A 16,462-nucleotide genomic window follows, 5' to 3' on the forward strand; every position below is an offset into this window, starting at 1 on the left:
ATGGTGGTGGTGCTGGGGATTGAACCTGAGACTTTGGAGCCTCAGGCATGAAAGTCTCTCTGCATAACCATTGTGCTGTCTACTCCCACCCCTTGTTGTCTTTATTGCTTTCATGTGGTGCCAAAGATAAAATGAACCTGGGACCCCAGGCACAGAAGGTACATGTTGTGCCTCTGAGCCACCTTGTTGCCCTGAGGATGGAGCCTTTGGTGGGGGTGGGGAGTCCTGTACCCCACCCTGACAACCCCCATGCCTGGTAGGAAGGGGCCAGGCAACCATGGTTATAGCCAGCACATAACCATGGTTACCTGGCCCAGTTCACTTTGGGTTCGTCTGGGGCCCAGCACCAGGCCTGGAAGGGACCACCCAGTTTGTACAGTGATGACACCCCAGCACATCAAATGCCTCACTGCAAAAGTGGAGGTTGTCAGGGAGGGCTGGCGAAATAAGTCACTTGGTGGTGTGCTGCTTTGCCACGTATGTGGGCCACGTTCTAGCCCTGCCCCATTTGCATTGAAGGAAGCATCAGCACTGTGGTCTGTCTCTCTCTCTCTCTCTCTCTCTCTCTCTGCCTTTATCTAATAGGTTTCCTGTGTGTCCCTGAGGAATCTAGTTGAAGAATTCTCCCAGGAGCCTTTGTGCCCAGAGAATTCCCATCACTGACCACTCCTTGGGGACCTCCTTTCCCTCTGCCCTAATTTTGGTTGTATTTTTGGTGAGTGATAATTAGGCCAGTTGGATTCTTTCCTCCTTTCTTTGGCCAACTGCCTGATTGAAACAGCTAGCCAAAAAGGATCCAAGGACATCTTAACCTCTAAGAACTAAACCCCCCTCCACACCCTTCACCCCCCTTACTGGCTTTGAAATACAGGAAGAGGTTGCTTTAAGGAGTGACAACATGCCTGTCTGCTGTGTCACTTTCTTCTCTGGAATCCCAAGGACTTTAATCATGTGTCCATCTTTTCTGGCTGCAGGGCAGTCAAAAGTCTTATTTAATGTCTGCTGTAGTTTTTTTTTTTTCTTTTTGTTGCCCCCCCCATTTTATTGTTGTAGTTATTATTGTTGTTGATGTCGTCGTTGTTGGATAGGATAAAGAGAAATGGAGAGAGGAGGGGAAGACAGAGGGGGGAGAGAAAGATAGACACCTGCAGACCTGCTTCACTGCTGTGAAGCGACTCCGCTGCAGGTGGGGAGCCGGGCCTTGAACCGGGGTCCTCATGCCAGTCCTTGCGCTTTGTGCCACTTGTGCTTAACCTGTTGTGCTACTCCCTGTCTGCTGTAGTTTTTGAGTGGGCTCCTGTGGCTGGTGGCTGTTGTTTTTAAGCAATTAGTGAAAAATGCTGAAAACCACCACCTTAATTCACAAATGCTTTACCAAACCAAGAGAAGATACATCATGCTACAGGGTCTTGTCTTCATTGTGTGGCTACTATCTGCCTGTTCAGATAAATGAAAGCATTCCTCTAATTATACATAAGAAACTTCTGAAGTAGACAACAGGAAGCACTTTGCCATTATAAATGAAACAAAACCCAGTGAGAGAAAGCACTGCAAAATATTTCACATCACTCTTCCTTAGACTATTTCATCATCAACCTTTTCCCCTGTATTGTGCTTAACATCTCACGACTTGCCTTATTTTCACAGAGGAAACTCAGGAGTCCAGTATTAGAAGAAGCTATTTTGCACAAATAAATATAAACAAAAATTATAGGCTTCAGGTGTGCATTATTAAAGGGTAGAGGCTTCATGCCCTTTGTCCTGACTTGAGTCCCCCAGTGTGTCATGATCCCAGGCCCCCAATTTCTCTCCTACCATCCTTTTTAACATCAGCCTTATAAAGCCTGGGACTAGTATGAAGCCATGAAGTTCATCATTGTGCTGATTCCTTTCTGTTTCACTTTGCAAAACACCTCCAGCTCACAGGAGAATGAATCACTCTAGCACGCTTACCGAATCTCTTCATCGAAGGAACTCGTAGTCGGAACAATAGGAATAACTAGGCTCCTTTGAGTGATAGAAACCCCTTTGCTTTGCAGCTCTTTACATGTCCACACGTGATGACTTTGAAGCCATGGAATGTGACAGATTGCCTAAACAGCTAGGGGAAATATCTTATTATTTTTCAGTGGCCACCTTCCTCTGATCCCACGTGGCTGAATATGGAAACTTAACCAGAAAAGATCACAAGGATGGCTGTGTACAAATTCCTGTCTGACCCCCAAGTATGAGGGATTCACTGTTAACCTGTAATTAACTGATAATTCAACAAGAAACCTCTGACACATGGATAAGAAATGAGTACAAGCCGACTACAGTTTTTCATTTCGGTTGACAAATTCTGAGAATGTAGCTATAATTCTATTTGAAAGAAATAAGCTAGATGGTCCAGAGAGATATCTCAGTGGGCCAGGCGTGTGTGCACTGCCATGTTTGAGGTCCTGGCACGAGCCCGAGCACCACAGGGGAGTAACACAACATCAGGGGAAGCTCTGTATATGTGCCATCTCTCCCCTCTCTCTCTCTGAATAACAGTGAAGTCACAACTGCTCCAAGTCCCGGCTCCATCAGGAGAAAGAGAGAGAGGAAGGGAAATTGCAATTTTAGTGATGGTATTGATCTGCTTCAATAGTAATACTTAACATTTGATGCACACTATTTCTCACTCATATGATTATCTCACCCTTGTATCAATAAGATTGGTGCTGAGTATCTTGCATCAACACATTTCTATAGAGTTGCACTGCACTCAACCTCCCTGGAACATGAGGTATGTTCTAGAGAAATAACAACTTACCTTTGGAAGCATTGGACTTTGAAATAAATCTAATACTTTTTTATTGATTTATCATTGGTTTACAGCTTACTGTGTACATTTCAGGAACACAGCTTTACACCTTGATACATTTATATCCCATACCCCGCCCAGCGCCAGCGTTCTATTGCTAACCTCCACCACCAACCAAGCCCTTCTTCCCATCCCCTCTGATTACCACCATTTTGTTGCTGGAATATATATATATATATATTTTTGCAATTGGATAGGGACAGAAATCAAGAGGGAAGAGGAAATAGGGAGAAAGAGACCTGCCTGCATACCCACTTCACCACTCGTGAAGCTTTTCCCCTGCACAGGCTTGATCCCTGGTCTTTAAGCATAGTAACATGTACACTCAGCTGGGTGTGCCACCCATGGGCCCCTGGTGCTAGAATCTTAAAGGTTATTTTAGGTTTTGGTGGAAGAATCCTGAGCACAAGTTATGTCACTCTCTAAATGGGATTTGTTAAGTCCATCTCTGACTACTGAATGTGGTTGTGAGGACTTGCTCTTGAACCCTAGATTATAGAATTGTTTCCTTGGAAAGAGGAAACCTTCCTTGGGATCTAGGACTTCTGGTTTTCTTTACTGTGTGATTTTGAAGACTTTTCTTTCTTTTTTTTGGTCTCTCAGCTCTTCTGCTGGTCACTATAATTTCCATCCACTGACTCATTCTTTACACTTGATTGTGTGGACTCGGGGAAGGCTTAAATGGCCCCATTTCTTAGCAGCCTAAAGCTATCAGCTTAGTGAGTGAGACAACTCCTTCTACTTCCTCAGTGTCTGGATGCCCCAGGCCTCCTAGGCTGAAGGCTAAGCAGGCACAATGCTTAGTTTCAGTGCCAGTCTGGAAAGCCTTGGTTTGGTTAGATATCTTCCAAGGAACCTCTAGAGAATTTGAAGAGGGTCCATGTCTAGAGGGACACGGGATGGGCGCAACAGATTGATGGATCAGAACCCATTAAATTATCTTGGTCCTAGATTCTCTGGATGGTTGGGTATGACCTAGACAAGAAGTGATAGGAGTGTTGATTGAAAATGTTGGTGGGGATGGAAAAAGAGAAGGAATCACACAGTTAAACCCCTCTGCCTCCTGCTTTCCTCACCAAAAAGAGAGTTTAGATCCCACTGGAGCAAAGGGTGGCGTGGGTGGATGAGTGTGTGTGTGTGTGGGGGAGTCCTTTGTTACTTCCTTGGAAAAACATACAAGGGGACTAGAATAGCTCAGTTCCCTGGCGAAGTGTTGACAGATAGGTCTTTGTGTTCTGGAACAACAGCAGTGCAATTAGAAAATAGTCTGGAATCCCTTCCAGTTATCTCAGCAAGGAAGAACGTCTGGTTGTAAATCTGTTAGGTATTGCCACAACTGACAGGGAAGTTCAACGGGCTGTTATTCCTCTTGGAGAGTATTATTTTTTAGTGCTTTGTTTAATCATTGCTAATGTAAAATCTCTTTTTCTTTTTTTTTTTCTTTTGGACTTTGTAGCGGTTTATTGTAGGGGTTGCAGATTATCATCAGTGTTCTTTATGCAAACACTACAGGTTTAAAGTAGTTGTGTGCCTGCCTCCCTGGTCCAGAGCAGGCTCTCAATAGGATTTGGAAAGTTGACTTGGGCTTGTTCGGGCTTTTGGCTTTCTCTCTCTGCGTCTGAATCTACCTTTGTCAACAGTTGTTACTGTCATGAAAAGAAGCATAGGAGATGGAGAGACACCTGCAAGAATGCTTATATCTATTCAGAGAGAGAGAGAGAGAGAGGGAAAAACCCACTGAGGGCTTGAAAAATTTAAGAATTCATGCTCCAGACTTTCAAGGCTCTAAATTTGATCCCTGCAACCTACAACTTCAATACAAACTTCTTTGATGATCCCTTCTCTCTTTTTAATTTTTTTATTATCTTTATTTAGTTATTGGATGGAGATAGTCAGGAACTGAGAGGGAAGGAGGAGATAGAGAGGAAGAGAGACAGAGATACCTGCAGCACTCTTCACCACTTGTGAAGCTTTCCCCCTGTGGTGGGGACTGGGGGGCTTGAACCTGGGTCCTTGTGCACTGTAACATGTACACCCAATCAGGTGCGCCACTACCCATCCCTGAACCCTTCTCTTGAGCTTCAAGAAGTCTTGTCAAAAACAAAGCAAACTGGAGGGTCCCGGGCTTCTTGTGCACATGGCACTATGATCATGGATGAACACTTCTGTCTCTTCTCCAGAGAGTGTGGGCTTCTGAAGGCAGGGTTTGTCTTTCTCACCGCTTTTCACCCAAGTTTCCAATGTCATACCAGACTTCACAGTCAGAAATCAGAAATGAACTTGTGCACGTTTTGGTGGAACGCCATAAGTATCTTTCTGAATGGTCAGCCATAGCAATTCACAATGTCAGGTTTTCAAATGCTCAGGCAAGAGGGAAAGTGAAAGAGCAGTCTGGCTAGGTCCAGAGGAGGGCCTGTCAGGAAGGGTCTGATAAGTTTAATGTGGGCTTGAGAAAGATCTACACATTTTTCTTCTTGTGATTGCTCGCTAAATGCGCCACTCTTATGAGAAAGCACACCTTTCTAATGATTAACATTCTGGGCTGTGGGAAGTTGTGCTTCATAACAATATGAGGCTGTGTTCCTTTGCACGCTCATCTACAATGTCTGTATAAATAGTTTCTCTTATGAGTAACTAGGTCCCTGAGATAAGGCCTTCCTTTTATTGCTGCTGATAACACAGGCATATATATTGTGAACTAGTGAGAGGTTTTGATAGAGAATGGAAACTATACTCCATCACTCTATCCCCTGGACTCGAAAGTGGTGCCCTAAGTCACCTATCAACAGTGTTAACACCTAGAGGAATTACTTAGGGTTTCTAGATTACCCCACCAACCCACTCCTCAACCCCCCCATCTCAGTATCACTCTGTCTAGTAAAGAAAAGGTATCTTCAAAGTTGCCAGTGTTTCTTATCTGGAGATTGAAATAGAGAATAGATAGAGAAGGAGCCGGTCATAAAAGCTACCCTGTGCTTTTATTCATAGAGTTGTACAAAAGTAACATCACCCAAAGCCCCAGTGGAACCACATATGCGCCATTTCAAGATAACATGAAACATCACATAATCAATTGCGGGGGGGTAATGAAACTGAATGTTGGCGTAGAAAGCCTCCTCAGAGTGTCAAAGCAAGGAATCAATTGCTCAGGAGGGGTGTTAGAATCACAGTCAGTCAAGAAGTCTTTACCAAGGGCTGGTGGTGGGTCTGCCGCTGCAGACATGTGTGAGAAGGGTGAAATGCCCCTTACCCAGGAGTTCTCTGTTGGGTAAAGATGATCATTTATTCCACGCACACTGAAAGGCCTTATTTGCTTATAACAGCTATGTTTCACTAAGTGGCAGAGGTTTGAGATATGAGTCATTAGGCAATTTCCTCGCTGAGTGAGCATCATAGAGTGTGACTACACACATCTGGACAGTCTCGCCTGTTGAGACCACTGCCATCTCTGTGACACTGTGCAGATCTGTATAAGCAACACGTGGCCGCTTCATAGAGACATAGAAGTGAAGAGTAAAAACTCGTAGAAGTAAAAGCAACACATTCAACTTAAAAAAAAAATATGATAGAGATAGAAATAAGGTAAGGGAGTCGGGTAGTGGCGCAACAGGTTAAGCACACGTGGTGCAAAGCACAGGGACCGGCGTAAGGATGCCAGTTCGAGCCCCCGGCTCCCCACCTGCAGGGGAGTCACTTCACAGGAGGTGAAGCAGGTCTGCAGGTGTCTGTATTTCTCTCCCCTTCTCTGTCTTCCCCTCCTCTCTCCATTTCTCTCTGTCCTGTCCAACAACAACATCAATAATCACAACAAGGGCAGCAAAAGGGAAAATAAATAAATGTTAATAAATAAATAAATAAATAAATAAATAAATAAATAAAAAGATTTAAAAAATTTAAAAATAAAAAAAAGAAAGTAAGAGAGGATGAGATAGAAGGAGAGAGGGGGGAGTCAGGTGGTAGCGCAGCAGGTTAATTAAGTGCACGTGGCACGAAGCGCAAGGCAAAAGCAAGGACTGGCGTAAGGATCCCAGTTTGAGCCCCCGGCTCCCTACCTGCAAGGGAGTCGCTTCACAAGAGGTGAAGCAGATCTGCAGGTGTCTATCTTTCTCTCCTCCTCTCTGTTTTCCCCTCCTCTCTCTATTTCTCTCTGTCCTATCTAGCAACAACATCAATAACAACAACAATAATAATGACAGCAACAATAAAAAAGCAAGGGCAACAAAAGGGAAAAATAAATAAATAATAAAAAAAAAGCAGAGGGGGATGTAGGGACACAGATCTATGGTGGTGGGAACAGTGCTAAATCTATATACCTGTAAACTAAAAAAAAAAACAAAAAAACACAAGAATGGGAGACACCTGAAGTCTGCTTCATTGCTTGTGAAACTTCTCCCCTTCAGGTGGGGACTAAGGGATCCAACCTGGGTCCTTGTGCATGGCGCTCAATTGGCTGCACCACTACCAGTCCCCACTCAACTTATTTTTTTGCTAGACAACATGGTAGGCACTACATGCCCGAGCCCTGCCCTCAAGGATGACAGGCTCTGTGAACATTTAGAGACTGTAATTGAAATTACATTAATTAGTTCCATTAGAGAAAAAGGAAAGGAAAAGATGAGAGGAAGAGCACAAACCAGAAGACCAAAACAGAAAATAGATCTGGTCAACTTCACAGATATATATATATTTTTTTGCCATCTCCAAAGAAGCTTAGGAACATGGAGATTTTCTTCTTATTTGACTATTTTTTTTTCTTAATCTTTATTTACTTACTGGATAGAGACATTCAGAAATAGAGAGGGAAGGGGACAATAGAGACGTTGAGAGACAAGAGAGACACCTGCAGCACTGCTTCACCACTCCTGAAGCTTTCCCCCTGCAGGTGGGGACCGAGGACTTGAACCCAGGTCCTTGCACATTGCAACATGTGAGCTCAACCAGGTGTGCCACCACCTGGCCCCCAAACTTTTAAAAAATCTGTCTTGAAGACTTAACCACACTGCCTATGAAGCGACCTCCCTGCACTTGGGGAGTCGGGGCCTCGAACCGGAATCCATATGCTGGTCCTTGTGCTTTGCGCTGTGCACTTAGCCCCCCTGCGCTACCACCCGGCAGCTTATTTGACTATTTTATAAAGATTCGTTTATTTCACGAGCGAGACCGAACCTGCACTGCTATGTATGAGAGTCTCTTTACTTGTTGAACTCTTTCCCCAGCTACAACCTAGAGTTTTGCCTTTTAAAATTGTATTTATTTACTTATTTGTTTATGCTATAGCACTGCTCAAGTGTGGTTTATAATGGTGATAGGGACTGAATTTGGGACCTCCAGTGCCTTTGGCATGACAATTTGGTATGTTAACCATTATACTAGCTCCCTGGCCCAGCATGGAGTTTGCAAAAGTCTTTCTAGATCCTTACTGACTCTGGACACATGCAGCTTAACAGTATGTCAAGTGGGGACTAAAAAGAGACCATTCCTTTCCTGAGAAACTTTTGCTTATTTATTTTTATTTTTTTGCATTTTTCTTTATTGGATTAATGTTTTACATTTGACAGTGAATATGATAGTTTGTACATGCATAACCTTTCTTAGTTTTCCACATAACAAGGTCCTCTGCCGTCCTTTTCCAGGACCTGTACTGTGTCCCCCCCCCCCCGACCCCCCAGAATCTTTTACTTTGGTGCAATACACCAACTCCAGTTCAGGTTCTACTTGCATTTTCTTTTCTGATCTTGTTTTTCAATTTCTGCCTTATTTATTTTTAAAATATATTTATTTATTAGATAGAGACAGAGAAATCAAGGGGGGAGGGGGGAGTTAGAAAGGGAAGGAGGCAGAGAGATACTTGTAATACTGCTTCACCGCTTGCATAGCTTCTCCCCTGCAAGGGGGGGACCGGGGGCTTGAACCCAGGGCTTTTTGCATGGTAACATGTGTGCTCAACTGGCTCCTTGTTTGTTTTACCAGAGCACTGCTCAGCTCTATTCTATGCTGGTGCTGGAAATTGAACTTGGGAACTTTGGGGCCTTAAGCATGAGTCTTTTAGGATCTTTTAGAGGTCCTGCAGAGTCAGGAATAAACCAGAGAAATGTATGACCTATTGTTTTTTTGAACCAGAGACAAAACTATATCCTTGTTTGGAAGTGTATTCTTAACATAAAGGATGAAAGTCTAGAAGTCTTTTTTGTTGCTGTTAATTTTTTAAATTTAAATTTCTTTCTCATTAACTATTTATTAGACAGAGACAGCCAGAAATCAAGAGGGTAGGGGGGCCAGGAAGGGAGAGAGAAAGAGAGACATCTGCAGCAAGCACTGTTTCACCACTCGAAAAGCTTTCCCCCTGCAGACGGGGACTGGGGACTTGAACCCAGTTCCTTGCACATTGTAACATGTGTTCTCAGCCAGATGTACCACCACCCAGCCCCTGGAAGTTAGATATTTGTCTTAGAATTTGAACTCGGCCTATTGTTGGCAAACCCTGTTCTAAGTATTTCTTTTATGTTATCTGTTCAGGACAGGTTATCATCAGGTAAAGATGAAGAATTCTCAGGAGAATGCTGCCAGAAAACACAATTCTCCAAAATCTCACTGACCTTTTCTCCTTTTCTATGTGGCCAGCAAATAACCTCTAGCTCTTTTCTTTTTTCCTTTCTTTTTTGTTGTCTTCTTCCTGCTCTTTTAGTTTTTCTACTGTAAAGTGAAAATGAGGGGGTCAGGCGGTAGTGCAGTGGGTTAAGTGCAGGTGGCGCAAAGCGCAAGGACCCGCATAAAGATCCCGGTTCGAGCCCCCCGCTCCCCACCTGCAGGGGAGTCGCTTCACAGGTGGTGAAGCAGGTCTGCAGGTGTCTTTCTCTCCCCCTCTCTGTCTTCCCTTTTCTCTCCATTTCTCTCTGTCCTATCTAGCAACAATGACATAAATAACAATGATAGTAACCACAACAACGATAACAAGGGTGACAAAAGGGGGGAAAAAAAAGCCTTCAGGAGCAGTGGATTTGTGGTGCAGGCACTGAGCCCCAGCGATAACCCTGGAGGCAAAGAAAAAAAAAAAAGATAAATTTTCCTACTGTACAAATAGTTAGAAGCCCTTCTAGATGTTAACAAATGCACCTTGAGGAGTCTGTTCCCTCAGCGAGGTAGAAATCACTTGCAACATTAAGCTGCGTGGTCTCTGCGAGGCAGCCTTAGAGTCCAGGATTTTGGGCTTCCTAGTAGAGTGCTAAAGACATAACTCAAGCCCGGTTATCATAGAATAAAAAAGACAGTGGGGCCAAACTACCACCATAAACTGATAGGTTTAACCAAGATGCTGACAGGGTATTGGCTGGAATGAGAACATAATAAAACCCAATAGAGTAAAGTGCACTTTGTTTTGGGGCCACTGCCCTGAGTCAGAGGAAGAGAGAGAGCTATCCCGGAACCTGTTCGGGGTGCTATGAAATGAGTGTTGCTAGGATGCCTGGCACAGTCCTACATACAGTCATCACCTCTTTACAGGGGATTTTTAGGTGAATTGGCACAAGCCCACAGCCTGACCTAGACTCCCACGCAACTAGCAACATTCTGACTAGTTCAAGTAGCATGTCCTGGTACATGGTGGAAAAAGACTTTTTTTTGGGGGGTCCCAGCCACCTATTACAGGGAGATGATAAATTGTATTCGTGTGACAACAGTTGTATGCTAATCTAGTGGTGTAGTGTGTGTGCTTAACCAGGTGTGCCACAACCTGCCCCCCAACAATTGTAGGATAATCTAATTAGCCCCCCATAAAGTAATTTTTTTGTCTCCAGGGTTATTGCTGGGGCTCGGTGCCTGCAGTACAGATCCACTGCTCCTGGAGGCTGTTTCTCCCCCTCTTTGTGTTGTCCTTGTTATTGTTATTGTTGTTGTTGTTGGATAGGACAGAGAAATTGAGAGAGGAAGGAATGACAGAGGGGGAGAGAAAGATAGACACCTGCAGACCTGCTCCAGTGCTTGTGAAGCGACCTGCAAGTGGGGAACCCGGGGCTCAAACCAGGATCCTTACTCCAGACCTTGTGCTTTGCACCATGTGCACTTAACCCGCTACGCTACTGCCCAGCCCCCAGTAAGTTTTTTTTTTCTTAACCACAGCACCACTCAGCTCTGGTTTACTGTGGTGCAGGGGACTGAACCTGTGACTTTGGAGCCCCAGGCATGAGAATCTCTTGCATAATTATTATGCTATCTATCCCTGTCCTACCCCTCCACCCCATTAATAATAATAATAATAATAATAATAATAGAATGTGGGCCCCAAGTGTTACTAGGCACTAACTAGTATTTAAAATTTTTCACAGACTAGAGTTGCATTGGCCTTGTTCATCTCAACGGTCTGGAACCTTACACCCATCAAATTATTGGATCTTAAAAATACCAATTAACAGGGGGTTGGGCAGTAGCACAGCAGGTTAAGTGCACATGGCACAAAGCACAAGGACTCTTCCCCCACCCATTTTAATCTTTGTAGCAGTCCTGTGGGGGTGGGTGGGGGGCTACAGTACTATTCTTGGCCCATTTTCCAGACAGGGCCACTGAAAGTTTGGAGGGTTAGTGGGGAACATTGTCCAAAACCAAAACCAAAACCAAGTGTAACATAACCTGGGCCTGATCTTGGTGACTGTTCTGCTCTGAGTCTAGCACACACTGGACTTGGAGTTGACGCTGATACCAGAGGCTGGCACCGCACCTCTTATTTCCAAAAGTCACTGGGGCCGACATACCAATTATCTTTAAACAAGATTTCTTCATTTAATTTTTTTACTTAGAAATTTTAATAGAGAGATACACAGAGAAAGCTCAAGCATGAAACCAGAGCCATGCTCAGCTCTGCTGGGTGGTGGTGCTGGGTGTGAACCTGGGAGCTTCGAGCCTCAGGCAGGGGAGTCTTTCTGCAGAGCTGCGAGAGCATCACCCTGAAACATGTGATGGTGGGGCCTTCATGCTTACAAGTCTGGCAGTTTATTTACTGTACCACCCTCCCAGGCCATGCGAATCATCTTTAATATAAATTCAGTCCATTTGGCAGCTCTAAGTATATAGGTATATAGATACCCATATATAGGCATATACTGGTGGATGGCCATTGATATCTGTATGGTTTCAGCTTCGGTGTATTATATTAACCTCCAGTTTCATAAGCACAGGCTATTTGGGGTCATTCTAACGGGGCTTGGTCAGGCCAACCTGAGACGCTTGCACTGTCCTCAAGCCAAGTCTAAGAGCTCTATTACCAGACCAATCTAATGGAGTACCCTTCCCTAGCAGCTCATTGATTCTAAATACTTAATTAAGTATTTATATGTGGCCTAAAAAGTATTTGTCCTAATGATCATAATGATTTTCTAGAGCAATGATCTAAATTTTGAGCATCTGTGCTTTGGTAATCATTGGTGGAGATTTCCTTATGTAGAAAACAAATTAAGCAAGCAAGAAAGCAGTGCATAACAGTTTCTTTTCTTTTCTTCTTTTTTCTTCCCCCCCTCCATTCCTATTACAGGTTGATGACCAAATGAAGCTGCTTCAGAACTGCTGGAGTGAGCTCTTAATTCTCGACCACATTTACCGACAAGTGGTACATGGAAAGGAAGGATCGATCTTCCTGGTTACTGGGCAACAAGTGAGTGTAGACTCCAAAAAAAAAAAAGTGTCTTTTTATTAAGCATGTTGAGAATGGCAGGAATTTAACTAGGTCAGAAGCACTCTTGTGCTTTTGCAAAGGAGAGATTGACTGCAAATGATTTCGAAGGGATGACTTGGGGCACTCTGTTCCTACTCTGATGATTACAGCTTAAACTTGTAAAAGCAACATAATCATAAGCTTTCTGCTGCCTCCCGCCCACTGGAATTGAAAGTTGTGCTTGGAAGGTTCAGTGCAGTCTTTAAATCAAAATCAGCAAGTAGGACTTGGTTTATTTCCACCAACTTCTATATTACTCTGTCTCACTTGTTCATCAGCTATTAAAAAAGCTTATACCTTGTGGAACCTTTTATTTTGGAATCACATTGGTGAGAGTAATGGCTTTAAATATCACGAATCATCAAAATACCTGGCAGGAAGTCAAACGAGTGAGAAGGGACAGGAGATTCAGTTTTCATAAGCCCATTATCATTCAAAAGGAAGATAACTAGCTAAGTGCGATTCCTTTCCATTTATTTGTTCAGTCAGCAGATAATTGATTAAACAGATAATTTGCAATGTGCTAGTCACTGTCCTTGGTGCTTTAAATATGAAAAACAAAAAGATTCCTGCCCTCATGGAACTTAGAGTTATATTAGGGAAATTGATTGTAGAGAATAATCCTAGGTCAAGTGCCATTTCTCTCTCTCTCTCTCTCTCTCTCTCTCTCCCTCCCCCCTCTACACACACACACACACACACACACACACACACACACACACACACACACACACACACACCTGACAAAACTTAACCCCATCTGACCCAGGTGGATCACACTGTTAAACAGAAATGGCTTTGCTGTGCTAGCCTTTGGGTAAAGACTGGAGGTGAATAGACAGTTGGCCTTGAGGCTTATCTAGGGGGAAAAGGAAGTACCTAATGAACTTCATTTCGTCTTAATGCCCCTGCTCTTTCTTCGCCTTTGCTGTTTAACTGACGCATTATCAAACACAGGTACAGGCAACTGTGAGCCTTTTGGTCTACTGGGTCCCAACAGTTCAGGCCTCACGACAGTGCTCAGCGATGCTTCAGTTCTTCTGTACTCAGACACTGGGATCTTTTACATCTAGCCATAAATGTTTATGTGCTGTGAAACCATAGCATTGCATATCTGAAAATGAAAGACTGCCTCCACATCACTGGCTGTATTATTAATAAGTCACAGTTTATCAAATTAAAGGGAAGCACTGTTGCAGAGTATTTGTAAATTGGATCAGTTCGACCATCTCCACCATTACTTGGCTTCTGTAACTCTGGAGAAAAGCTGCCTAGATGAGGGGGCAGAAAAAGTCTCAAGGGGGTTGACTCTGTGCTTTCATATTTTTGTTTCCCATTTTCATCATGTGACCTGAATCTCTGGAGGACATGTACCCACTTCCAGAGTCTTATTGGCAAGTATGCATCCGGGCCTGCGTTGCGCCCACCCTACTAGGAACCATATTTAGAAGAATAAGAGGGAGTTGGGCTGTAGCACAGCGGGTTAAGCGCAGGTGGCACAAAGCACAAGGACCGGCATAAGGATCCCGGTTCGAGCCCCGGCTCCCCACCTGCAGGGGAGTCGCTTCACAGGCGGTGAAGCAGGTCTGCAGGTGTCTATCTTTCTCTCCCCCTCTCTGTCTTCCCCTCCTCTCTCCATTTCTCTCTGTGCTATCCAACAACGACAACAACAATAACAACAACAACAACAAAAAACAGCAAGGGCAACAAAAGGGAATAAATAAAATAAATATTAAAAAAAAAAGAAGACTCAGCCCTCAAATTCATTTCCTTCTGAGATTCAGAAACAAAAAAGAGTTTACTCTGTTCTTCTCATTTCATTTTGCCTTAAGGATTGCTCCTGGGTAAAAGTAACAATAGTTTACCAAGTAGACACACTGTAATTCTTCATTGTCTTCTTTTTATAACAACAACAACAACAACAACAACAAAAACCAAACAAACAAAAACAGGGAGTAGTCTATACCAGAGCACTGCTCAGTTCTTGCTTATGGTGAGTGGATTGAACCTGGGGCTTTGAAGCCTCAGGCACAAGCGTCTCTTTGCATAACCATTATACTGTCTCCCCCACCACATTTCTAGTCTTTAATGTCAGTTGCATTACTTTGTATTTTGTCATCATAATAGAAAAGGCGACCCCAGAGTGGAGAACTAAGTAGTGTGTGTGTGAGTGTGTGTGTGTGTGTGAGTGAGTGTGTGAGTGTGTGTGTGTGTGTGTGTCCCCACACACAGCACTACTCAGCTCTGGCTTTGGGGATTGAACCTGGGACCTTAGAGCCTTGCCTTTTACTTTCTGCACCCCAAGTTCTTCTCCTATTCTGACAACCACATCCCCCCATTTCTGACAACCACCTGCCTCTACATCCATTGCAAGTGATGAATTATAACGGGACATTCTTATTTATAGAAGTTGTGGAGCACATATTTTTATTTGCTGTAATGAATAGACTAAACATTTTGAGCCTATCTCTAGGTTTAGTGGGATTTCATAAGATGAAAGCGAAACAGAGCTTTCCCAAAGCACCGAGACCTTTCCAGCAGAATAAACAACATTTTTTATTTTGCTTATCAAGTGTATTTTATTGAGAGAGAGAGAGAGAGAGAGAGAGAGAGGTCAGAGTGCTTCTCAGCTCTGATATTAGGTCCCACTAGCAACAGAGTGTGTGGCCAGGGGGCTGCAGGCTGAAGGCATACAAGTTGGTGCTCTAACAGGCTGACAGGCCGAGCTAATTCCCTGACCAGCCAACAAAGTTTTATTTAGAAACTTTATCCATATTCCCCAACACCCCCCTGCCTTTTTTTTTTTGCCTGTAGTAGCTGGGGCTCTGTGCCAGCACTACAAATCCACTGCTCCTAGTGGCCATTCTCCCCCTTCCCCCGTTTTTTCCCCCTTTTTGTTGCCCTTGTTTTTTTTATTGCTGTTGTAGTTATTATTGTTGTTATTGGTGTCATTGTTAGATAGGACAGAGAGAAATGGAGAGAGGAGGGGAAGACAGAGAGGGGGAGAGAAAGATAGACACCTGCAGACTTGCTTCACTGCTTGTGAAGCGACTCCCCTGCAGATGGGGAGCTGGAGGCTCCAACCGGGATCCTTAGGGCCGGTCCTTGAGCTTTGCGCTACCTGCGCTAAACCTGCTGCACTACTGCCCAACTCCTCCCGTCTCCCATTTTATTGGATAGGACAGAGAGAAATTGAGAGGGGAAGAGGAGATAGAGAGGGAGAGAGAAAGACAGACAGCTGCAGACCTGCTTCATCACCTGTGAAGCTCCCCACTGCAGGAGGGAAGCAGGGGCTTGAACCCAAGTCCTTATGTGGGTCCTTCTGTTTAGTACTATGCGCTTAATCGGGTGCACCCCCCCATGACTATAGCACTTAACTTCATGCTGAATGTGCTAGACACATGATTAATGCTAGTTAACTATATTCAGTTAGAATGACCATTCATATCTTGAACCTTAACTGATTCACTAAGACAATTTGAACTCTGGGTCTTCCCAGAGCCGCCACCAATATGTTCTCAATATCTCATCCATCTCCCCATGTATATATGTATTTATTTATTTTGGGAGTCGGGCAGTAGTGCAGCAGGTTAAGCGCACGTGGCACAAGGTGCAAGGACCGGCAGAAGGATCCCGGTTGGAGCTCCCGGCTTCCCACCTGCAGGGGAGTCGCTTCACAGGTGTCTGTCTTTCTCTTCCTCTCTCTGTCTTCCTCTCCTTTCACCATTTCTCTCTGTCCTATCCAACAACAATAACTACAACAGTAAAACAACAAGGGCAACAAAAGGAAATAAATAAATAGAAATTAAAAATATATATTATATATATATTATTGGATAGAGACAGAGATAAATTGAGAGGGGAGAGTAAGATAGAGAGGGAGAGAGACAGAGAGACAACTGCAACACTGCTTC

General features: G+C 43.9%; 1 protein-coding gene across 4 annotated transcripts in view; it reads left to right on the forward strand.

The window, feature by feature from the left end:
- The window catches only part of NR5A2 (nuclear receptor subfamily 5 group A member 2), a 163,948-nt gene that overhangs the window by 80,608 nt on the left and 66,878 nt on the right, over positions 1-16,462 (forward strand). For all 4 annotated transcript variants that reach the window (XM_060178509.1, XM_060178507.1, XM_060178506.1 and 1 more), the window contains one exon: positions 12,369-12,488. In XM_060178509.1, coding sequence (XP_060034492.1) covers positions 12,369-12,488 — 120 coding nt within the window. The remainder of the gene's footprint in view (positions 1-12,368; positions 12,489-16,462) is intronic.

The sequence above is a fragment of the Erinaceus europaeus genome, chromosome 19, assembly GCF_950295315.1.
Source record: "Erinaceus europaeus chromosome 19, mEriEur2.1, whole genome shotgun sequence".
Lineage (NCBI taxonomy): Eukaryota > Metazoa > Chordata > Mammalia > Eulipotyphla > Erinaceidae > Erinaceus > Erinaceus europaeus.